The sequence below is a fragment of the Vitis riparia genome, chromosome 10 (assembly GCF_004353265.1).
Source record: "Vitis riparia cultivar Riparia Gloire de Montpellier isolate 1030 chromosome 10, EGFV_Vit.rip_1.0, whole genome shotgun sequence".
NCBI classification, from domain to species: Eukaryota; Viridiplantae; Streptophyta; class Magnoliopsida; order Vitales; family Vitaceae; genus Vitis; species Vitis riparia.
Window position 1 is genome coordinate 22,560,168 of NC_048440.1, and position 25,447 is coordinate 22,585,614.

Genomic DNA, 25,447 nt, shown 5'->3' on the forward strand with positions numbered 1-25,447 from the left:
GCACCTACTGCCATTATTGTAGAAGTTTCTTCAGAAATGAATCCTCTGAAAGGGCCTGTTTGTCTTCGCATCTGTCCAAGGGCTTTTGGGCCTGACCATTCGTTGCTTCAATGCATTTGTAAGAGAGTGAATTCTTGGATGTGTGGGAGACTTGAGCCTTTAATGCTTTAATGTGACTTGACATGGGCATAGAGAGGATGTCTAGAACACATCTTCTTAGATGGGAAACTTCGCTTTCAGGCTGTCAATATAAAAATAATAGGATATTCAGAACCGAAGTGTGCTAATTTCAATTCTACAATCCTACCAAAATATTATGTGTTTCATGCAGGGCTGAGATGTTTTTAATGCCCAACATACCCTCCTCATTCTGTAAGGTCAGCCTTCACAGATTTAAAAAAAAAAAATAGAAGACCATTTAAAATCACATTAAAGCATTAAAAAAAGTGAGTTAATATATATACTCATTTCAAGGTGGTTCTCATTGACAAGCTCAAATACTTCAAAAGCACTCCCCCTCGATACACTCTCTTCCAACATTAAAGGGTCTAAAGTTGGGTGAACAGAATCCAATTTCACCAATTTTGGAGATCCCCACCAACCCATTTACTTAATCAGTGCTCCATTCAATGCTAGCCAAAAATTCTTAGGGTGCTAGTCCTTCAAAAGCGGCTCATCCTCCTTGTCTTCCCATTTGTCCAAACGCTGCTTGGCTTTCCCCACCTGAAAATTCCAATGGTGCAAAGCCGCCTTTATCGTATTTGAATACTTCTCTTCTCATCCAAATATATATAAAATGGATTTGATAATGATTTTAAAAAACATTTTTAATTTTTTATAATAATTAAAAAGTAAAAAATTTTAAATATTAAAAAAATTAAAAATACTTTCTATAATCATTATCAAAGGATAAACATTTGGCGAAACTCACCTCACCTCTTTAGTCCAATCTGTTCGATCTATATGTTACCCACACTAATACGAGGGTCTGCATCACTGTTCCTCCTATCATTGCAGACCATATTCCCTACAAAAATAGAGAAAAACACCCCAACTCATCTCCTTCAAATTTCATTTTTTCCTATGTGCGCCGTCATCCTATTTATGAGTAACGGTGAACAAACGAATGATTAGCATGAAGGTGGACATATACCTTAGCACCCAAATCGAACTTAAAGCCAAGAACACAACCCAGAGGAATTCCAACCACGTAATAACATCCAACATTGATGTATGCGACAAACGCTTGCCATCCACACCCAACAGCCACCCCTTCAAATAAAAAATTAGGCAGAATTTTATAGAATGATAAGACAAAGATATGTGAGTTTAAGGGAAAAGATGCCTTAAACAATATGCAGTATGTAGTACTGTTAGTTGAGGATTGAATGGTAGTAGAAATATTTTTCCTCAACTACCATAATAGGAATGTTTTCTCAACTACCACAAGAAAAAGAAAACTCTGGAAGATTAAATGTAGTCCATCCAACTTTTGGCATTTACTGCCAGTGCAGCCAAGAAATCTATCAGTTGAGGCAAGGATGAGATTGACTAGGAAGATGGTTTTGGCCCTAGGATATATTTTTATCATAACATTTACCTGTCAAAATATTAAAAAGGAAGTGTTATACAAATAGGGCTCTTACAGAACTGAAGATCTGTACAGAATCATATGGCTGTCTGTTGCTTGGAACATTTACATTGATTTCGAAATGATCAATATTGCTATGACCATGACTTCATCTTAAGTTTAGGAATCTAAGGACAGCATTGGCCTGTGTGAGATGTGAAACTTCTGCAACTATGAATGTTATCTCATCAGCTGTCGTGGACTGATAATGCAGATTCATGACAAGTATCACAAATACCGGAGCATTCAACCGGTGAATCATTTATTTTAGCTAGTGATGGACCATTAATTTTCACAAGGTTAGAAGAGAGACAATTAAAGTTTGCGGACCACGAACAAAATCCTTCCATTTTCCTCCTTTCCAAACAAGCTGTGTGGTTGTTACAAGATCTTTTTGTGTATAGATACTTAATTACTCATTTCGTGACTTTACAGTAAGGCAGCTGGCCATGTAGTAAGAAAGTTGCGTTGGATTGATTTGATCTCTTTTATTTCTAGTGCTACAGAACAAGGTTGAGGGCAGTAAGCAAGACTGGCTTTCTTTTATGTGGGCATTGGAGACTGAACAGCATGTGATGAGAAAAAGCATGCTTGAGCCAGTACTGCATCGCTTCGGTCGTTATGTAAAGACAAATTATCCAAACCATCCCAAACATAAAGTGAAAGAGAGGCAAAGACAAAGTCTTGTACCTGCTCTACCATAAAAAATTTTCAAAAAGGCTGCCAAGGCTCAAGGTTGTTTCACTTGGATGTATGTGATAAAGATTAGATCATTATGATGTCTGCTTCGTTTCTTAGTCCCTACTATTTATGTTTTTCTAACATTGCGAATGCCCACATTTGTTTTTTCTTTGACCATGCGGAATAAGAACAATCAAATATTTGTTGCTATTTGTGATGCGATTTAGTTGAAAGAGCTCTTACCAGACAATACTGGTTGGACCCATTGAGGATAAGAGTGATGGCCAAGAATGGACAGAGGTCTGAGACCTCTTTGGCCACGGTTGCACCACCAGTGAAGGCATAGCTGATCACATGGCGCAGTGATAGCACAACAATAGCTTCTATCACAGCAATTATAAACGAAACCAAATTCACCAGAACAACAGAAAATGCTGCTGATTTGGGATTCCCTGCACCGAGCTCATTGCTGACCCTCACACTGGTTCAGAAGAAAATTGAGTAAGTAAATCCAAAAATATTAATTAGTGCACTAACTATATATTCGAGCACTACAAAAATGACTTTTTGTAACATTTTCTCCCCGATACAATCCAACAATAACAATGATAACGACAACAGATCAAGGGAAAGAACTGGTTGGAAAATGACTAACCTTGCAGCTGCATTGAACCCAACTGATACCATGAACAACAATCCAGCTATTGCCATGCTGCATTCAATTTGAAAATAGGGAATGAAGTTACTATGCAGGTTAATTCATTGGAGATTATTGTTAATTTTTTAATGTGAAGTAATTCTAAGAATATAATATATGCAGTGACTTCAGTATGCTTTCCTACTGAAAAGAAGGAAACTAAATGACAAAAGTACTTAATATCTAATTGACATATTTCAGGGTCATAGCTAGCTACTAGAGAACTCTCCCAATTTACATCTGATCAATATAAATTACTAAATTCTAAGATCTACCTAACTTGTCTGCCATGCACGCTTGGGTAATAGTTTTGTGACATTGATGAGAAAGGCATCTACCAAACCTTGGTCTGGCATCAGCTATGGAATAATTCCCCATACCGTTGGAGGAAGGTACATGAGGTCGATTCTTACTGTGACTCATGTGAGCCACCTGCTTGAAAATTTGTGGCTATTTCTTAAGGAAGAAGGGGGGAATATGATCAGAAAATGGTCACAAAAGGGGTTATTCTTATTCTAGACTAGCTTGTGTAAAAATGAATTGGAGAGAGTGAACAGTCTTTGTAAGATATACATGAAAGTTGTTCTAAGAAACTATGGTCAGCAGCTACTTTTCAAGTGTGACCCTTCTCCATAGACTAAATGAGATACCCTCCTTGGAAAAAGCAATTAAAATCATAAACAAAAGATATTAATGGGTATCTAAGTTAATTTCACTTCCCTCTTTTGAGCTTTACGTGGTTTGAAATTTCACCTAAAACCTCCTTTATTTAAAAAAAGAAAAGCGATAACTAAAAGTAACAAATAAAAGTAATAAGAAAAATTTTTTAAAAAGAAAAAAGATAAGTAAAAGTAATAAATAAAATTAATTAGGGATAAATTTGATAAAATTTCAAATCAATAGCAATTAGGTACAAAAGGGATGAAATTAGTCTCGGATATATTCAAAGGTCTTATCCTAGAAGTGCCCCAGAGTTTGAATGCTATATATACTCCCATTTTTTATGTTGTCCTGGCTTTTATGCTTAGTGTTCAACTGTCGTCCAGTCCAAATCATAAGCCCCACAATATATTGGGATTGAGTCTTATGGGCCCACCATGGCTAAGACTTTTTTTTTGTTGGGATTGAGCCTTATGGGCCCACCATGGCTAAGGCTTAGCACATCCAAAGGGAAGGCCAAAGGCCTAAATCCTTGGCCCCTCAATCCACCAATTGTTTATTTGTCACTTTTTAAAGGAGGCGTCCCTAAAAATTGAACTCAGGACCAAACCTCAGATGATATCAAGATTGAACGTAAACGGACCTTTGAGGTTTGGTCCTGAGTTCAATTTATGAGGACACCCCCTTTAAAAAAGGACAAATAAACAATTGATGAATTGAGGGGCCAAGGATTTGGGCCTTTGGCCTTCCCTTCGGATGTGCTAAGCCTTAGCTATGGTGGGCCCATAAGGCTCAATCCCAACACAATATCGGTAGAATGCTATAGCCAAGACTCCCAATAATCCCATCTAGTAACTCAATCTCTATCACCTACTTTTTAATTTTCAGTCTGTGGAAAAAGCAATTACATATGTTGAAGTGGGAAACAGCTCTTACCAGATGGAGAGAGAATCCAAGGCGAGTTCAGGGTTTTTGAGCAGTCCGGCAATCAAAACCAGTATCTGAAAGTACCAAGTCTCCAAAGCAGAGCATCACGGCGGAGGCTGCCGACAGTTTCAAGAACTCCCACAGCCCCGAAAATGCCTGAAGGCTGAACCCAGTCCAGGTATATTTGCACCGGTCGCTCATCAATATGTACACAAACTGGGCCCCTACCATGATCCACCATGACAAACTCAACACCAGTGAAGCACCTATCAACCCCATTCCCAGTTTATACACAGCCACCCAACTCAACAGAAGGTGAACAGCGAGTGTGGCTGTTGATATGATGGCACTTGGGGCCACAATCCTTTGTGCTTGTAGAAATTTTTGGATTGGGAAGTTCACTGCTAATGCGAAGATTTGTGGGATGAGGCCATCGACGAAGACTGCCGCCGCCGATGCTACCGCGGATGATTCCCCCAGTAAGAGCAAGATGGGCTTTGCAAAGACGTAGATCACTGTGAGAGGGAACCCAGTTGCTGTGAGCACCACCGTTGCTCTTTGGAGATATACTCCCAACATCTCATACCTGTCAGATCCATATGCTTGCCCACATAGCGTCTCCACTGCGCTTCCCATGCCAAGCTACAAACACCGAGGGAGAAAATCATGAAAAACCTATTATTTCAAATTCAACAACTCCCGAAAATCAAGGCCCTGCTAGAGAATGAGATTCAGTTAGATATGGAGAATTTGCTGATGAGGAGTGGGTTACCATGCGGCCATAGGCCAATTGGATGCTGCTTTTGCCAAGGGTGGCGGCGGCGAGCTCAAGGTTGCCGAGGTGGCCAGCGAAGACTCGGGTGGAGAGCGACATGGCGTTGTTGATCAAGTACACAAGGATAGCCGGTGCCGTGAGGCGGAAGACGAGCTTCAGTTCAATCCAGGTAGCCTTGAGGAGCCGCCGGAGCCAGGGCAACTGCACGTCTGACAGCACCTTCTCAAGCTCGGAGCTCGACTCAAAAGTACTTCCTGTAGATGAACTACATTGCATGGACTCCAGAATTGGCGTATGCAGTTGATCATCTTGTGAATCCATTATTCACTTCTTCCGCCAACGCCGCCGTCTGGGATGGTGGGGGTGGTGGTGGAGGAGGACAAGTGTTTCGGAAGTGGTGGGTGGTGGCGATCCCAGAAGTAAAAAGAACTGATCACATGGTGAGGTTCATCTGCAAGTCTTATCCAGCTTACTACCATATTCCCCCACTAACTTGTTTTTAAGTTTCCCTATGGGCATTAAACCCCTATATCTAAAAAATTTTGCCAGGTGGCAAATATGTTTTTCCCTCCCAAGGGATTGTTTTGTGCTAACTTTCATGCTGACATGGCACTGAATATAAACCCCAAAATTTAAGCCAGTACGGATGATAGAACCCACGGTTTTATTCCAGCAATATTTGTTAGCTTGATTTTCTATGAACTTCAAACTTTTGAGTTACTTCTGGTATCATTGTTTAAAGTATCCAGAGTATATATGTTTGGGAACTACCGTCAACATTGGAAACACATTTAACCATTTTTTTTTTTTATAGGAAATAGTTTTTAAAAACTTATATTGAATTAAAGTGGTTTGGTAGTGATTTTGAAAAGTATTTTTAATTTTTTTAATATTTAAAAATTCTTATTTTTTTTAAGTATTTTTAATTTTTTTAATATTTAAATTTTTTTTATTTTTTAAGTATTAAAAATATTAGAAACACTTAGCATAATCATTGTAAAACGTATTTTTAATATCTTATAGAATAATTGTTTTTCAGAATAATTTTTATTTTTTAAAAATAAAAATATATATATATATATACACACACGTATTTATAAATAATTTTTTTCTACAAAACCTTAGAAATTGTTTTCAAAAATTATTTTTTGAAAATATATTAAAAACTAATTACAAAACAAACCCTAATTATTTTTCATTGTTTTCACTTTGTTAAAAATAAAGAGAATTATCAAAAATAAAATATTACGAATAAAAATTATTTTTGATAAATATTTGAAAATATAGAAAGGACTTGACGTTTCAAATTTGTTAAATGACTCTTATTGTCAAAAAAAAAAAAACAATCATAATTTTTTTTTATCAAAAGAAAAAAAAAAAAAAAAACCGATTCTCCCTCAAAAACTATTTTTTAAAACCTGCAGGTTGTTGAGGAAGGAGGAACAATTCCAGCTGAATCAAGTCCTAGAGAAGGTTAAGAATTGACTGTTAGTTGGGTTGACTTTTGTTAATGTACTTGACAGTTGGTTGGGACCGTTGGGTTGACTTTCACATTGGTACGTAGATGGTCCCTCCACTTTGGAAAAAAATAAAATGAACGCTTTAGAGTGTGGGTTGGCTTTTAGTGTCCTAATGGCATGTTTGGGGAATTGAAATAGAGAATGGGATTTCCATTTACTATTCATTGACTAATGTTTAAATTCTTTTCTAAAGTGGGAATAGGAATTAAGAATTTATGTTTATTAAATTTCGAATGTCATTTCGCCGGTGTACCAAACAAAACACCAACTAAAAAGTGAGTGAACCACATGTCAAACAGACCCTAAAGTGGAGGCCAACTAAAAAGTGACTGAATGGATAACACGCACTGAAAAAAGAGACATTGATCCGTAAAAATGAACAACAAGAAGTATAAAACTTATTTTTAAAAACATAAAAATATTAAAATAAATAAATAAATAACTTGAGAACATTTAAAACTTTTGGATTTTATTTTATTTTTTTACTACGAAAGTCATAAAATAATTTTAAAAAACTATTTTTGAAGAGTTAGATTTTATTTGAGAAGTGTTTTTGAAAATAATTATAAAAAAAAATATTTTTGGGAGCAGTTTTTAAAAAAACTATAAATGCGTTCTATGATTTAAAAATAGTTTTCTATATTTAAAAATAAAAAACTATTTTTAAAATTTTCTAACATTATTGAGTGGTTGTTTTTCTAAAATAGTTTTTTAAAATAAAAATAAATATAAAATGATTTTTATAAAACAAGTAAAAATTATTTTCACTAATTTTTAGAAATTAAAAGAAAATTTAAAAATTTAAAAAAAAAATCATAAAAAACAAATAAATTTGAACATGATATCATTTTCTTTCTCTCTCCGTGATTTAATATAATACCAAAAATATTAAAATATGATATGACTTTAAATTATATGTACTTTTTTTAATTTCTTTTAACTTATCTATAATTTTTTATTAAAAAAATAAATTTTAAATCAAATTATACTTGATACATAAAATTTATTAATTTTTAAAAATAATTTGAGTTTAAAACCCAATTTAATTAATACTAAAAAATTCATAAAACTCAATAATATTGATAAATCATAGACCAACATTTATTTTAAATATTGTAGTTTGCTTCTTCCATATATATATATTTATTGATTTATTTATAACTTTTTTTATTAGGCAAATAAAGTTCAAATTAAGTAAGGTTTAAAGCCTTAAATTTCAAGTCTAATAAATTAATACCATAAATTTATGGACGAAAATTGTTCTAAAACAACTTTATTGTTTATCTTTTACATCATTATTTTATGATTTTTTTTTCACTAAGCAAATGAACTGCAAATTAAACAAAACTTAATATATTGAATTCATTAATGAGTCTAGTAAATTTAAAAAAATAAAAAAAAAAACTCAAATAATGAACCAATTAATATCGTAAATTTATGGACAAAAATTGATTTATAACAACTTTATTATTTCTCTTTTACATGAAGTCCTTATTTTCTGATTTTTTTTTCATTAGACAAATATATTTTGAATTAAATAAAACTTAATGTGTTAGATTCATTAAAGAGTTTAGTAATTTTTAAAAATAATTTAAATCTTAAATAATGATCCAATAAATACTAGAAATTTATGGACAAAAATTGGTTTAAAATAACTCTATTGTTTCTCTTTTACATAGAATCACCGTTTTTTATATTTTTTTTAACCAAGCAAATAAACTTCAAATTAAACAAGACATTAGTATTGGATTAATTAATGAGTTTAGTAATTTTGAAAAATAATTTGAAATTCAAATACTAAACTTAATACCGAAATTTATGGATAAAAATTGATTCATAATGTCTCTATTATTTTTTCTGCAAATAATTATATTTTTATGAATTTTCTCACTATAAAAATGAACTTTAAATCAAGTAACACTTTGTATTGAATTTATTAATGGGTTTAACCATTTGTAAAAATAATTTGGAACTCAAAAATAAATTTAATTATTAACAAAATAGTATATCAAAAATTAATATATTATGAGTCATAGAGTCTCTTATACATACAAATATATTTTTTAGATTTAAGTAAATAAATTATAAATTAAGTAAAACATAATTAATAATTTAAATTTTTTAATGAATCATTTAATATTTCAGAATGATTTGGAATTAAACAAATTAATCCAATTAATCATAGATTAAATCAAAACATTTTAAAATAGTATATTTGTAATTAAATACTAAATGCATGCGTATAATAAAAAACTTGACTCATTTACATATTAAAAATTAAATTTTATTCAGTATTTATTTTAAATAAAATGATATTAATAATTATTATTATTATTAATTTTTAACCAAAAAAAATTATAAAGATGTTAATATCTTATATTTTTAACATATACTAAAGTAGTATAATTGGTTAAATCATACCAATATGGTCTATTCTAAGGCCAAACCGCCCTGGGCGGAGGCGGCCAGCTCAAGGTTGCCAAGATGGCCACAGAAGATCTGAGTAGAGAGGGATGTTGAAAGGAAAGGAAGTTGACTCAACACTTCCCATCATTAACTACTAATTAATCTCATATTTTATTATCATCAAACATTGATTGATTTGGGAGTAATTTACATATCCCAAAGTCCACTTCCCCACTTGATAGGAATATAAATTTGGCTTGTTGGCCCAAAGCATGGCTCGAGCATGTCCAAAACCTTCAAGCCAAAGCCCAACCTAACCGGCCTGCTCCACATGATTCCAACCTAATGCCTCCAGGGCTGTGCTTGGACTAATTAATTTTAAGAATCTGAACCCAACCCATGGGTTAGCCCACCCTGGTCCAAGCAAGCATTTTAAAAAAAAAAATTATAAATATTATACAAGTTTACACCGTTGGACGGTAATTCCAAAAAGCATTTTTAGTCTAATAAATGTTTTTGAAAAAATATCATATGTTTAACAAGTTTACAAAAACACTTTTAAATTTTTTTTAAATCATTTATAGTATTTTATAAAAAAAAAAAACACTTAAAACACGTTTAGTAATGATTTTAGAAAGTATTTTTAATATTTATAATATTTGAAAAATAAAAATTTTTACGTATTCAAAAAGTTAGAAACACTTCTTCTAAAAAGCGTTTTTAGCATTTTTAACACTTGAATCATAAATATTTTCAAGTATTAAAAACGTTTTTTAAAATTACTATCAAATGGACTCTTACAGTGTGTTTGATAATGATTTTAAGAAATGTTTCTAAAAATTTTATTACTTAAAAATTTTTTATTATTTAAATATTAAAAAGATTAAAAATATTTTCTAAAATTACTGTCAAACACATTTTTAAACTCATTTGATAATGATTTTAAAAGATATTTTTAATATTTAAAATTTTTTATTATTTAAGTGTTTAAAAAACTAAAAACGTTAGAATGACACTTTTAATATACTATTCTTTTAAAAGTATTTCTAACCCTTTCAAACGGGAACACTCTTAACAAACAATAGAAAGTGAGCCCCACCGAGATAAATAGCTAAGTAAGCCTCACCCAATATATAATTCCCGCAATAAATGAAGTGGGGCACCATGACGAGGGTTACTCACACACCAACAAAAGATGTGGTGGCCACCTATCCTTGGAAAACAACCTCTCCAATTGAGATGTTTGGATTCCATGCACTTAATTAGTTTTAATTCTCATATTTAATCCAAATTCTGTTCATGCTTACCATCTAGAATCGACGCATGCATGGATTAAACAAAATTCTGCACGGATTTATTAATAAACAATCTGATGGGAGAAATCATGGAGATGTGGACCATAGCATATATTTTGCTGAAGCGTGGCACTCGTTGAAATGGTCATCCAAAGGAGAAGACGTCAGGGTTGGCATCAGCAAACTTTGTGGTATATGGCTCAGGATTTGGTGCCGAAGACCAAATCCCATGCATATTTGGCAGCTAGTAACGAAGAGCTAGTATGAAAACAGCTGCTTCAGTCCAAGGATGCCGAGTTGTTGGTGTCCCACGTCTCCAAACGGCTCTTCGCTTTCTCCACCTGAAAAATTATTTAAAATGTTGCTCAGAATCCAGTGTATCCTTCCTTGGTCTGCATGCACTTTGTTAATTAAGAATTTCTCAGTCTTGATTGATATAACAACCAAGTTGATCCCAAGAGGTTAAACTTTTCAAGTAAGGGATTCACGATGTATGTCAAACTAGCTAACATTCGTCACGAGTGATCTCATACCGATACTTCGAGGGATAAGTTATAGGTCTTAGTTTTAATTAACTAGAATTCAAATGCTACATTAAGTTATTAAATTAATCAAAAACTTAATACATGTTTGCATATATTTCATATTTTTTATTTTTAAGGAAATGAAAATTTTAAAATTTTGAAATGAGTTTTCAAGAAAATAAGGTAAATTATTGTTTTTAATATTAGAGTTCTTATATTTTTTTTTAATAAAAATTTTTGTTTTTTATGTTAGCCCTTAAAATATATAAACTCAGATATGAAAAATAATTTTTTTTGATCTATTCCCAACAAAGATTTTATACACTTACGTGGAATGGAAAATTTCTTAAAACGTTCTTTATATTTTTAATTATTTATTTTAATAATTTATTAAAAAAATACTTAAAAATATCTCAAATTTACTCTTAAAAATAATATATTAATTTCAAAACAAATTCTCAAAAATATCAAACATGTTTTTTAAGTTATAAAACTGTTTTTTATTCCAAAAATAGACCTTCATTAGATTTCATCCTTGAAGATCTTATTAGTTAGAAAGGAAAATTTTAAACAGTGCTTTGATAAAAAAAAATAATAATAAAATTTTTAAAAAATACTAATGTAGAAGTGTCCTCTCCAACAAAAAGAGATATGAAAGAGGTATGTCATGAAATGATACTCTACTCTAACCTAGTGTATAAATTTATTTTCATTTATTAACTAAAACGGTAAAACCATCTTAAAGTGAGAGAGATAGAGACAGAGCGAGAGAGAGAGAGAGAGAGAGAGAGAGAAAGAGACAAAGAGAGAGAGACTAAGAGAGATAGAGATACAGAGAGAGAGAGAGAAAGAGAGATAAAGAGAGAGAGACAAAGAGAGATAGAGAGAGAGAGACAAAGAGAGATAGAGATAGAGATAGAGAGAGAGACTAAGAGAGATAGAGATAGAGAGAGAGAGAGAGCCACTGTGTAATGCTTCCCTCTTGTTTTGTGTGATAGGTGATGATATGCGGTGCCCTCAGCTCTAAGTCTCTAACTACCATCACTCGTTTCTTTTAACTACCTCTTGAGAACTGCCCTTCTCCTCTGGTGCCAAGATAAAGTCAGTGCCCGCATATCCATGTTCCCATTTTATTAAATTCACCACACTATATATGTTTTCCCACAGGCCTCACTTCTTGTCACAGTAGCATTAATGCCTGGAAACTGTTCAAATCCCATGCATTAATGCTTACCTCTCTATTTCCCTTTCTTTTTAGTTTTCCTCTTTGTTTAATGTTTGCCCTAATCCTACTCACCCATTTTACCATAAATCAACTTCTTGTTACAGTACTGGTTTTAAGGTCTAGAATGGTTGAAATTTACCTCTTTGTTCCAGTCTGTTCTATAAGTCACCCACAAAAGGATTAGGGTCTGCATGACTGTGCCCCCTATCATTCCACTCCATATTCCCTGCACAAAACCATGTACATATAACCCATTTTATTATATGATTAATCTTCCCAATTATTCAATTAATCTTGTCAAGATTGAATTGGAAAGAGACAGACATCAATCTTTTTTCTATGCATGAAATGAGTATGCCCACCAACTAAGATCATGCAGGCTGATGATTATAATCAATATAGTCTAAGTACAGAAAGAAACGACAACGAAGAGACTAATTAATTAATTACCTTTACGCCGAGATCAAACTTAAACCCTAGAAGTGCACCCAATGGGATACCAACCACGTAGTAGCAGCCCACGTTTACATACGCGACAAATGCTTGCCACCCGCACCCCACAGCAACTCCTTCATTTGCAATTTATGGGTAAATATAATTACATGTGGGACTGGAGAACATAATCATTCCATAGTTTACAATGATTTATGCTACATGTGTTCAATCAGAGAGAGATGTTTAACAACTAATTTTCTTGACTGCAGTTTTCTGAACTGGTAGGTTTTTTGTTGGTATGATTTGTTTTATTATGATGGCCTTTTCCCTTGAAAGAACAGAAAGAAATGACAATCGTGACTTAGGCAGCTAGTGGACTGTTAGTTCTTATAGTTGATTTGTTCTATGATAGAATTGAACCTGGACTACTTTTTGAAGGGTAGGTCGTTTTCTGAAAAATTACACAACGTGTCATTATTGGAGCTGGAATGTAAGACTTAGCATGTCGGGGAATTAGAACTTGGATCAAGGATAAGCTCCATTGCACCTTTTCAACCTACTAATAATTAATAGCATCCATTGAATCATGGAAGTTAGTTGCACCATCTATTCAAATTTCACTTCTAGTTTGCATACTCACCAGTGAAATTTGATGAGCAATATTAACATTTAGAACTGGGTGTTAAACATATTCATGGATTTTCTTTTACCAAAGTAGAAGAAACCCTTACCAGATAAGACGGGCTGAATGCCATTGAGAACGATGGAGACGGCGAGGAAGGGAGCGAGGTCTGAAACTGCATCCGCAACGGTTGTGCCACTAGTGAACACATAGCTCACAACATGCCGCAGCAGCATCACAAGGATGGCCAAAAACACGGCTATGATAAAGGAGGTTGAAGTCACTACGAAAACAGCAAATGAAGCCGATTTGGGATGTCCAGCCCCAATCTCATTGCTGACCCTTACACTATCATCAAATGAACAATAAACCCTAGCTTAACTAAAAGGTATAGAAATTAATCAAATCCACACATTGTACCAAAAACCCGAATTACTATTAGTATTGAATATCTCATTTACTATTTGAGTCTGACTCCAATCTTAAGTTTTTAACATATAAACCAACCTTGCTGCTGCATTGAAACCCACTGCAATCATGAACACCCATCCAGAGATCGTCATACTGCACATGGAAACCGATATATAGCTTAATTAATAAACCATAAAGATACATGTATTGCTCTTTATATATGTCTGGATTTTGCCCACCATCTATAATAATTATCACATAAACTGTGGTCAGTGATCCTGATTAAGAAATGCTTCTATGTTAAATTCTAGCAAGTCCCATGTCTATAAATTTAAGCTTTTGATATCTATCATTGTTTAGTCTCATCGGCGTGATAGTTTCTGAATTTTGTGTACAAAAATGTGGACATGATTCATGACAGTTTGGAACCCTTTCTCGGAGTTCCTGAGCTAGGGTGGTCCAAGAAACTACGTACAGCAGTCTTTTGATGTGATCTTATGGCTGCGGTACAGTGGGTCAACCCCGGAAGCTGGTACTAGTCTATTTTCTGAGATAGATCTAGCCAGTATTCCACACACTTACGTAAATATTGAGAAATGTTGGTTTTTTTTAGAAATGGAAATCATTTTCGCTTTGTCTTTCTCTGAGCAAATGAGAAGGCAAGTCTACATGGACCAAAGAGGCCAAGCCAAAGGGAATTGACTAGAAAATTGCTAGCAGAATCAAGTTCACATATTTTGGAGAAGATTAAAACTTGACTGGCAGTTGGAGCTAGGGGGGCTTGTAAGCCCATCTCACCAAGTTATTGGGTCTCTCTACTTTCGATAAATCTAAAGATTTCATGTGGGTCTAATGTGATGTTTTGGTTTCTGATCAACTAACCTACAAGACAATGAATGGAAATAGGGCTTGCCAGCAGTCATTATTCCTAGCTCTTTTTGGTTTCTTCATATTCTTCTTACAAGTAGAACTAATACAAATGAACAATAAACAAACAGATAACTTTTGTCATCTTACCAGATGGAAAGAGAATCCAGAGCAATCTCAGCATTCTCCAGCAACCCAGCAATCAGGACCAGTATCTGATAGTACCAAGTCTCAAGGCAAAGCATCACTGCAGATGCAGTGGATAATTTCAAAAACTCCCATAGCCCTGAGAAGGCTTGGAGACTAAACCCAGTCCAAGTATACTTACACCTATCACTCACCAATATGTATACAAACTGAGCCACCACTATGATCCACCAAGACAAACTCAATACCAGTGATGCCCCTAACAGCCCCAGACCCAACTTGTATATGGCCAGCCAGCTCAGTAAGAGGTGGACACAGAGGGTAGCTGCTGAGATGTAGGCACTTGGGAACACAATGCTTTGTGCTTGCAAGAACTTTTGTATTGGAAAATTGGTAGCATACGCGAATATTTGTGGGATTAGACCATACACGAAAATTGCAGCTGCTGAGGCTATCTCTGTTGATTCACCCAGTAAGAGGAGTAGATCCTTAGAGAATATGTAGATTATTGTAAGTGGGATACCGGTTGCGGTGAGGAGGATGGTCGATCTTTGTAGATATACTCCTAGCATGTCAAACTTGTGGGCACCATAGGCTTGTCCACACAGTGTCTCCACTGCACTTCCCATCCCAAGCTGCACACACACAAACATAGATACATATGTAGTATAAAAAACTGTTTCATATTTGTAAAAGAGACAGAGAAGAAGATGATGGTTACCACTTACCATTAGTCCATAGGAAAAAACTTGGATTCCATTGTTGCCAAGGGCCGCGGCTGCAAGCTCAAGATTGCCCAGATGGCCACAGAAGATTTGGGTGGACATGGATGTAACGTTGTTGAGCAAGTAGACAACAACTGCCGGGCCTGCAAGCCTGAAGAGGATGTTTAGTTCAATCAAAGTAGCTGATCCAATACGCCGGGAATACGACAAGTCGGTGTTGGATAGTACTTCTTCAAGCTCTGAACTCACCGGCTCCGGCGAGGATGAGTATTGTTTGGGGAGTAGGATTGGCTGAGCGAGCTCATCTTGTGTTGACTCCATGCTTTTTCTCTTGGAGAGACAATGACTCTTCCCGGTATGCTATCTTCAAACGGTCCTACCCTGTGTGTACAGGATTCACAGAAGGCAGCAAGTGGCCATTAGTGGTATGTGCCGTCGCTATATATATCCTCATCTCTCCTTTTCTTATTTACTTGGTTAATTATACAGTCAACAAGTGTTCAATAGGGTATTAAAACTAATGGATCAATTTTAGGATAATGTACTCGATCAATGAATGAGCCCAACCCTGTCGAGCATAAGCCACTGAAATCACAGAACTGGCTTTTCTTTTTGTTTATCATGTGGGCCATACAAACAGCCGCCGCTAGCGCTGCAACTTTACAGGATGGTTAGGTGGGTGATTAAGCTAAAGTTAAATTCAATTCGGCTTCTAGTTTAAGATACTCAACTCAAATCCAATCTAATACGTCTTTTTAAGTTTGAATTAAGTACAATTAATTAGATTAGACTTGGATGAGTCGGACCATTTGATTCAAAATTCACTTTTTAAAAAGCTCTTGTTCATAAATTTTAAAACTTTAAAAATCTAAAAAAAAAAAACCTAAATCATTATTACTTATAATATAAATTATAAATATTATAGAAATATTAAATCAGGTTCAATTAATCTCGGATAGTCCAAACTTTGAAGCAAGTCAAACCCAAATTGAATTCCAAAAGAGCTTATAACCCAAACACAATCCCAATATTGAAAATAATTATCTACACCTATCAAACATGGGGTTGGGCGTGGACTACAGTTGCACCCCAACATAGGGTGCGGGCTTGATTTGGGTCTTGGGTGGTGTAATGTCCAAAAACTAACCCCTTTGCTTGGAGACTCCTTTAACAGAAAAATTCCCAAAAGATAACACGGAATCTCGTTTTGTCGCGCACACACACCTTACTCGAGTGATGAATTTTGTCCACTTCACTTGATATCAAATTTCATATTCTCATCGACATGAATGGTTCGTGTTGCCTCAAATTCAATTCTTGTCTAATAGTGAAGTTCGTCCAGGTGAGGTTCAAGCACAGGTTTTGGCAATGAAGGGTGAAGATCAGAACAGGGTTCATGGTAAACTAGAGACAAAAAGGATATTTAAGAGATATGGGACCATTGCTGAGAAGACCACACAACAGAATAACATCACTGAAGGTCACTTGCATGAATAATGGATCAGAGCCTTTTTCTTTCCACACAAAGGCCTAGACAGTGGTCACTATCTGCTGCTTGAAATGATAATAGAAGAGAGAATGAGAGAATCTTAAGGTAGAGAAACAAGCAGGTAGTAATAAACCACTGGATTTTCAGAAATTTAGCCAGAATGCAGGCAATTAGTTCATACCAGAAGACGAGAAACCAAAATACTTACAACCCGGCTGCTTTCTTTAGCACTCCAAATTTACAATTTGATTATAAAGTAGTGATAGTTACAATATTGAACCTCCTTCCTCACTTTTCTGATATTACTTACAAAATTTTTTATTACAACAGCATGCAAGAATCATGAATTGATATTTGATCTGAAACAGAGACTTGGATTCACCTCATGTTGAGATAGATAGACTTGAACAGATGGGGGAGACCTGGTTGAAGATATAAGCTTCTTTGACATAGTCTTCATCCAATTTTCCTAGTTCTAAAAGAAGTGGTAGGTTTTGTATGAGAGGAAAAGCTTCTTCTGCTTTCTGCTCAATGTGAAGAAAACAAAATTACAGGAGCATCATGAGAACCATAGAGGAGGTAAAGAGCAGCCGTGGCATTGTATCTTCACTGTAAAGACCTGCAAATTAAGAGATTGTAAAATTATGGGGAGGGCATGATTCACTAAAATTTATAATTAATCGTTGCTAGGTTTCTTGGTACGAAGTAGAGAAATTAGAGAGATGTAATGACACCCAATATAGCCTGCAACAGTATCTTAGAAAGACTCAGAACTGTTGACTCGATTATAAGATAATTCACTGTCTATTAAACTCAAGATAAACCTAAATCTGAGTGGCATGGATGTTCATGTCAAAAGTTAGTTAGAATAAGTAAGAATATCCACCTCAAGCTTGTTGAGACTATGGTAGAGAAGGCAACCCTCACTCAGTGACAACCTCCCCAGCACAGCAAAAAATCCTAAAGTGGGCATCTAGACAGCTCAAATTTCAGCCTCTCTTCACTTTTATCGCTTGGGAAGAATGAATTATTCCCTATGTAATTTGATTCCACGGTCCCCCCCACCCCCACTTCCATTCTTTCCATCTTTTCAAGAAACCATGGCAAGGATCAACCTCTGTAATCAAGTTAAATGCAGTGACAAACTCAAATTATATGCATTTTCTCCATACATTCACAGAAGGTAATAATAACTTCAAATGAACCTGGTACAAAGAAAAAATGGTTACCAGACTCTTTACTTTGTAGAAGCACACATACAGCAAGCTAATACTGTCCACATTCCTTTAAATGTGTGGAAGCTTATCCTATTTCAACTTGCATATGGTTAAGATAAGTTATCTGCCTATGAATAGGACATTACAAACTGCACCAGTTAGCTAGTTTAGTTCATCACCAATCAAGGGTTCCACTGATTGCATTTTTTGCTATCATTCATATTATGTGTCAGTTAAGAACTCTTCCACCGGCATCTCTTCCACTGCAACACAGGTGCACAAGGCACTGCTTATGATGTATCCCTTAATACCATCCTTTAGCCCCTCCTGGATAACTGATTCAGGAGCATCTGATAAAAGGACCAGTACACTTTCATTCCCACCTCATGGCTTCCTATTTTTATCTCATATGTTCTCAAGACAAAATTAAACACGCACATAGCTCTGGGCTCCACTTTGTGGCTCAAAGTCTTATGATTGAGTAAAACATAAAAAGGTTTATATCATATCTAGATAATGTCCATTCAGTCAAATCCCTCAGCCATTTCTTAGTGGCTGCCTGCATGTTGGTTTTTCTATAGGGGATCATTTGGAACGTTATAATGTGATAAGAATTATTTATCCTTGGCAAGCCACTTTGGACAATCATAAATCAATACATCCTATGCCAAGCAAGTTCCCTGAACCACCTTTACATTCACTTCTCACCTTCCTACAATTGAGCTCTTTACATAGAGATATTAAACATTGCTTCAGTCTCCTCCCCCCACAGCAACGAGGTTTCCCTTTCTCCTCATTTCAAGCAAAATCCAGAATAGGAGACCAGTTATGGATTTCAAATTTTATTGCTGCTCTTTTACTGTTTCAAAGAAAAGGAATCTCCATATATATGAGAAGTTGCAAATTTTCATGAAGACAGTACCTAGAAGGGTTAACTCACGTATTACATTCAAGTTTACCATGACTAGAGAGTTTGAGGGGGTTCCCTGTGATATTTTATTGTCAAAAAAGACTCTTAACCTCATTTGTAGCTCTTTTTTTCTTGCTTCTGATTGATGTACATCTTTTACATTTTTCATTCTCAATACAAATGCTTGTACTTTATTTAACAAAAAAATGAAAATCATAAGTCTATGTCTTATCCATAAACTTCGAATCTATAGATTACTGTATTATATATGCCACTTGGCCACAATTGATATAAATGTCATAATCATTCCACTGAAACCAATGCCCTGAGCCTAATTTTCCTTAGCATCAAGGCAAGATAGAACACACGAAAAAGCAAATGATAATACATGCAAGAAATAGCCTTGCTTACCACTTTGAGCAGATGCGACTGCAGGAAGTGCAGGAATTTTGACAGCTGCAATTCAACAAGCTCAGACATAAATCAAGAAGAAATGTGACAGGAAAGAAGGAAATAATCACTTTCATTAGCAAAGAGTAGTTTTGCTCATAGAAGAAAAGGTAACAACAGGAACCTCATCTAAACGAACAAAAGTTACAGATAAGCCATACTTTTATTGCATGATGAAGCTGGTAATTGAGATGAAGAAGGCCAAGGAGCTGGAATGTTGTCATTCAGATCACAAATGAAACTTATCCCTGAAGACTTGTCCAATGTTGCATCTGAAGGCAAGCTTGGCAAAAGGCATCCAGACTCTATTTCAAAAACAAATGCAGTAGAGCAGGTTAAATGCAATCCAATCAAAGAGGCAAGAGAGCATTACAAGAGGAAAGTTTTTTTTTTTTTTTATGAGAAACAACACTGTAATATTATAAATAAAGATTTAAAAGGTACAAAGGAAGGATAAGAAATCCTCCCAAAACAAAGAACTATACAATTGGAACCTCCAAAATACTAAGTAAACCTATACATCATATGGAAAGTACACAAAACTACGTCTCCTTGCTAGCCCACACCATTACAAGAGGAAAGTTTCACAAACTGCTAACACTAGTTTTTTAAAAAAAAAAGAAAAAAATAGGCAAAGATCAAACATATTAATGGTGTCTGACAAAAGTATACACAGTATATATAAAAGCGCCAAAAGGTCAACCAAAGCTAAGGGATAAACAAAAAACAAACCTTACTTAGAGCCCAACTAATCAATAAAGTCCAACATGGACAAAGAGCTAACTCCTATATACACCCTAAACTGCCATTTTTTTCTTGAATTATTATCCTTTGTTTATGATCTAGACCAGTGTTAACAAACTGCTAACACTGGTCTAGATTATTTAAAATATATATATACCAATTCAAACTTTTAAAATAAATTTAAAATACACATACACACCCACAACAACAACAACAACACTAATGGTTTATTTAGCATGCCAAATATGGAGGTTCTCAATAATGTATATACTCAAAGTTGAAAAGTTGGTTCAATGTGGCTAAAAGGGTCTCTCAATTTCTCTTTTTTAAAAAAAAAATAAAAAGAAAATTCTTATCTAGAATCCAACTAAATGGACAAAAAAACAAAAAATATTTCAGCATGCAATTCAATGAAATCCAACCCAACAAGGTTTACTAATGCCTGGTTCGGGAGCATGGGAATCCCTGGCATTGGCATTAAAAATAGAGAATTGCACTGTGTTCACATAAATTTTCCAGTCAAAAATAGCAACAATGCTCAGAATAAAATGGTCTAGCAGGTACACAAACTCTTTTTTTATAGACAAAAGCTTGTATTAAGAAGCGACAAAAAAAAAAGGGGCGCACCCAATGTACACAGGCAGTATACACAAAAAAAAACAACCCAAGCAGGTACACAAACTCTTAGAAGGAAATATTAGGCAGACACCCATTTGTAAATTGAAGAGTTATTTAATGAAAGTTTGAGAATAAAAATGAATTACAGTGTTACCTTGTCCAACGGCTGCTTTCAAATCGTTGACCCCAAAAATCAACCAAAATTGCAAGACAACCAAAAAAATTCATGCATTAGTATTGAAATTAATTTTTGTGATGAAAAGGAACTTTCTAATTTACACATCAAAGGGCCATTTAGAAACAAACTAACCTTGGAGAGAGAAATCCTTGAGGGTAATTCGACAGAGGTTATAAATATTTCTCGTAATATTTGCCTTCTGTAACTTCATTCCAAGTGATGCAGCACAGTCCAAAGCTTGCAAGTTGGTTATCAAACTCTGCTTTTGCAAATGAGACACATACCTCTCCATAGAACTACAGCATGCCGTCTGGTTGCTTGTCCCATTTCCACAGCCCTTTGCAACATGTCTTGTGTCAGGAAAAACCAGAGGACAAACTGTAACAGATTACAGAGAAAACAAATTAAAAAAGATAGGATCAATGAGGTCACATGAAGGGCTCGGCATCACTAATTAAGATAGAAAAAGTGTTAAATAGTGGGTACACATAAACTAGCACACAAAAGCAAATGTAGGAAAAGCATTTTCTCAAAGAAGCTAGGAAATATAACTCTCAATAGATAAAGCAGATAGGATCTACCAATGCCACCCTACGCATCCATTGCCCACCGATAGGGCTATTGAGTTACAGGCAACAGGTCCACATAGAGGATATCATCATTACAGAACAGGCACAATTAGAGCACAAAAGAGAAAAAACTATGCGATGCTCAGCATCCTTACATATTCACATTATTCTAAACCATCCACATAGATACTTAGACCCTTTTTGTTGCCCCTTTTATTCCAGGTTTAGGATATTCATCTGATAGAACCCTACAAAAACATTCCAGAATCCCCTCCTACACAGTAGGTCTTATCCCTTATGGCTCTTCAAAAAGCCCCAACCATTAATTTATGAACTCTTAGTCAGACCGTTTTTTTCTCTTATTTGCTCCAAGCTCACCTTTATTAACATTACAATTAGATAGTCCTCTAAGAACACCCTTGGCTCGGCCAGGACTGAGTTTACTTGCCAACCATCGCAGTACAATATTTTTACAGTCATCAACTCTAGTCGAGTGTTCAGGCAGTGCATGGGGTGGATCCACACTCAAAAGCTCATAAGCTTTCAGTGCGATTTTTCTAGCTGCTTCTAATATGGCATTCTGACATATTTGATTACAGCATTCTTTCACAAGATCAATTTGTTCACATGCAGAAAGCAGCTTAGTAGAATCCACAATGCTCTCGAACTCATTAACATCTTTGACTGGGCAAGAGCCTTCAGTGAGGCTTGATGGATGAATTGAGCATATCTGATGAAGTTTATCACTGGCACCCTGACTCACTAGAATTTGCTCAACATCCGAGAGGCAGTGCTTTGCCAGCGTCCCATTCAAAGCGAGAAGATTGGTGTCTTTGCTGGATTGGCCAATGAGAATGTGTAGTGTAGCTTTCAACTGCGGACAGCATATTACATTAGCCAGAACTGAAGCAAATACAGCCCAGCAATCAATTGATGTCATGCTGATCATACTTTCACCAGCAGAGAAGTTTAAACTACAAAGTCCTGCAAGAAAGAAGCAGCAAGAATTGCAAAATGTGATGGCACTTGTCAACTCAACTGTCTCTGAGAATCCCAATTCCACAATAATGTGTAAACCAAACCTGATAATTTTGGGATAGTGCTATTTGTTGTGAATGGTGTCAGCGGTGAAGGAGCAAGAAGAGGAAGAAATGGCTGTGGAGAACCACTTGGGGAGATCTCAGGTAAAAAGGCATCTGAGCTTTTTTCCATTAGTACAGAACCTTTCATATAACTTGGCAGGCTGCAATGGGATTCATGAAGACCTGTACCAGAGGCATGAATTGTGACAAAATGATCCAATAGATTACAAATTTATAATATATATCTTTCCAAAACCTGTCATTCAAGGTTCCCACTAACGCATCACATAAACAATCCAAAGCTTCTGTTTTAAGCTCACTTCAAGTAATGCACACAAAAAATTATTACAGGCATGTGAATAAAAAAAGGAAGCAAATATAATCTACACACACAAGAGCATCAACTACAACTATACAAGCATGGGTACAATATTTTCAACTCAATATTCACCAGTTCAATAGTTTTTTTTTTTTTTTTCCATATCATCAGATATCCAACCTAATAAAATGCCTTTAGCAACAAAAAAATAAAAGGGAGGATGATTGGCTCAGCATGTCTGAAGCAGAAGAAATCAGTCTACAAAATTCTAAGCCTTTGAGCAATGACCAAGCGAAAGCAACAACAATCAAACACACATAGTTTATGTTAAACAGATCCATTTGGATGGAAGGAAAACAGTGGGGGGAGGAATGCATTTGTTGTATGGTACTAGGAAGCAACAAATTGAGTTATTAAGTGGTAGCCTTGCATTACAACAATAGAAACCATACTGTTAAAATTATCCTTTTCTACAAGAGGGGGAAAAGGCATAAACAGAGCATGTACTGACACAAAAGAAGAAAAATACAAGATAGATGTTCTCATCCCATGAAACTGCTAGCTAATTGTGGTGCGGTTGAGGCTAATGCATGCAGTGGAAGACAAGTCTGCATAAAATGTTTTAGTCTAGAACATTCCATCAAATCCAGAACTACTTAAAAGAGGAATTTTGAACTCAAAACCCTAAAACAAGCCTAGCATAGAAGAATGCCACATTATGCTGAACATGAAATGCAAAACTAAAGAAACATTAAACAAATGGGTGAAAGAAGCACTGTACAGTACACACCGAAAGTGAAATTAATAAAAAGGTATCAACAATGGAGGAGAAGGAGATGCAAAATAAATTACACATTCAACAAGCCAAATCCAACAAAATACAAACTAAGACCAAATCCCACCATGAAAAATCAACCACAAACTCCACACAAGTGATTAAAATCCCAACAAACCCATTTCCCAAACCCACAATACAACACAAAAGTGATCAAAACCCCAGTTAATTTCATCCAAAAACAAAGCAATTTCTCAACAACCCAACAGGCAGAACTTCCAGATCATGCAAAAGTAAACCAAACCCAGCAAGAAACAACCATGTAAGAGATGAATACTCACAGAGAAACAGAACCAACAGAAACACACTGAGCACACTGAAATTGCTACACACCCCGTCTCTCATGCCTGCACTTCTGTCACTCCGCCAATGCACACCCAAATACACCCGAAGTTCCCACAAAAAATGTACCCAAAAAAAACCCAGAAAAATTAACAAGTATTAGGCTTTGAAATTGAGGAAATGGTGGGTGTCTGAGAGGAAAGAAGGGTGGTGCAGAGAGAGATAGAGAGTTCATACGCCATGAATGAGGGTTCTAAGAGTGTGGGGTCAAAAGTGGTATCAGCAACAGCTGTCCATATGTGAGGAGTGAGGACCCCACCAACAAAGCTAGGAGAGAGAACTCGGATTATAACTCCACTCCAGCATTTACACCCATCAATCCTCTGCACCAGAGTGGTTGTGATCTGTACTCCACAACTTTTTCTGTGATCGAGACTTTTTTAGCGGTCTGATTAAGATCCTCCGACTGAAACTTGAGTCACGTGCGAGTGCCAGGGGTGTGAGTGGGCACGTGGCCGACATTTGTGCTGATTGTATGAATGGTTGGTGCCTTGTGCGGTGGTATTTACTTTTCTGGTTCTGGTTTGGGCATTTAAGATAGGCAGTGATGACCCACTTATGTCGACTACCTCCTCTTTGCATGCAAATTGGGCTGGGCCCAAATAAGAAAAGCCCAACCCATTTCAATTTTCGCCTAGTTTAACTTATTTTACCTATACATAAATAATTTTAATTTTATAAAAATTATAAATTAGTATTCTTTTTTCCCATAATATATTTTAAAATAAACTTTCCTTATCTTTTTAATCTGAAAATACATAAAATAAAAAATAAAATAAAAATAAACAATTTTTGTTTTTCTTTTCAAATGCCATATTTAAAAAAAAAAAAAAAAAAAACTACTTTGAAAAATAAGTTGAAAAGAGGCCTATAATTTACATGTGGTTTATGATATGAGTCAAATTGGCCCCAAATTCCAATGAAAGACCCACATTGATATGATATGAAGTGACATTAATACAATAAAGATATGTAGGTAGCTTAGATTAAATTCTTTATTGAAGAATAATGATTAGTGTGAGCATTATTATATGAAGGCTAAAAAAGAAAGAATCTTAAGACATGTTTATGGGTATCAAGTGGCCAACCCCACATCTTACCTTCGACAATAAGCATTGGAAACAAAGAGGATTATGAATTCAAAATC

At 35.1% G+C, this 25,447-nt stretch overlaps 2 protein-coding genes and 1 pseudogene across 3 annotated transcripts; all 3 read right to left on the reverse strand.

Annotated features, from left to right (window-relative positions):
* Nucleotides 1-437: 437 nt before the first annotated feature.
* LOC117923491 lies at nucleotides 438-5,810 on the reverse strand (annotated as a pseudogene).
* A 4,590-nt stretch (nucleotides 5,811-10,400) lies between these two features.
* Nucleotides 10,401-15,977, reverse strand: LOC117923580 (protein DETOXIFICATION 40-like). 2 transcript variants are annotated; one of them, XM_034841936.1, is made up of 7 exons: nucleotides 15,551-15,974; nucleotides 14,826-15,457; nucleotides 13,905-13,961; nucleotides 13,507-13,745; nucleotides 12,791-12,909; nucleotides 12,480-12,566; nucleotides 10,401-10,932 (listed from the first exon to the last, which is right to left on the reverse strand). In XM_034841936.1, exons 1-7 carry the CDS (start codon nucleotides 15,866-15,868, stop codon nucleotides 10,870-10,872), a joined length of 1,515 nt encoding a protein of 504 aa, XP_034697827.1. In that variant the 5' UTR covers nucleotides 15,869-15,974; the 3' UTR covers nucleotides 10,401-10,869. The 2 variants fall into 2 exon arrangements, with proteins under 2 accessions (XP_034697827.1, XP_034697828.1); XM_034841937.1 differs by lacking the exon at nucleotides 12,791-12,909 and having other exon boundaries at nucleotides 15,551-15,977.
* Nucleotides 15,978-17,160: 1,183 nt separating this feature from the next.
* LOC117923581 (uncharacterized GPI-anchored protein At1g61900) lies at nucleotides 17,161-24,570 on the reverse strand. Its single transcript, XM_034841938.1, has 8 exons — nucleotides 24,240-24,570; nucleotides 22,805-22,987; nucleotides 22,101-22,706; nucleotides 21,286-21,531; nucleotides 21,130-21,141; nucleotides 19,775-19,918; nucleotides 19,575-19,619; nucleotides 17,161-17,655 (listed from the first exon to the last, which is right to left on the reverse strand). The coding sequence occupies exons 1-8, from the start codon at nucleotides 24,301-24,303 to the stop codon at nucleotides 17,585-17,587; spliced, it is 1,371 nt and encodes a 456-aa protein (XP_034697829.1). The 5' UTR covers nucleotides 24,304-24,570; the 3' UTR covers nucleotides 17,161-17,584.
* Between the last annotated feature and the right edge of the window lie 877 nt (nucleotides 24,571-25,447).

Coding starts and splice junctions, on each gene's coding strand:
- LOC117923581 (XM_034841938.1), bottom strand. CDS start 24,303: ATGAGAGACGGGGTGTGTAGCAATTTCAGTGTGCTCAGTGTGTTTCTG. Junction 22,988..24,239: donor TCTGTTGGTTCTGTTTCTCT/GTGAGTATTCAT, acceptor CCTCTGGTACAG/GTCTTCATGAATCCCATTGC. Junction 21,532..22,100: donor TAATTGTAATGTTAATAAAG/GTGAGCTTGGAG, acceptor AATCTGTTACAG/TTTGTCCTCTGGTTTTTCCT.
- LOC117923580 (XM_034841936.1), bottom strand. CDS start 15,868: ATGGAGTCAACACAAGATGAGCTCGCTCAGCCAATCCTACTCCCCAAA. Junction 12,910..13,506: donor CATTCAGCCCGTCTTATCTG/GTAAGGGTTTCT, acceptor TTGCAAATGAAG/GAGTTGCTGTGGGGTGCGGG. Junction 12,567..12,790: donor AGTTTGATCTCGGCGTAAAG/GTAATTAATTAA, acceptor GGTTTTGTGCAG/GGAATATGGAGTGGAATGAT.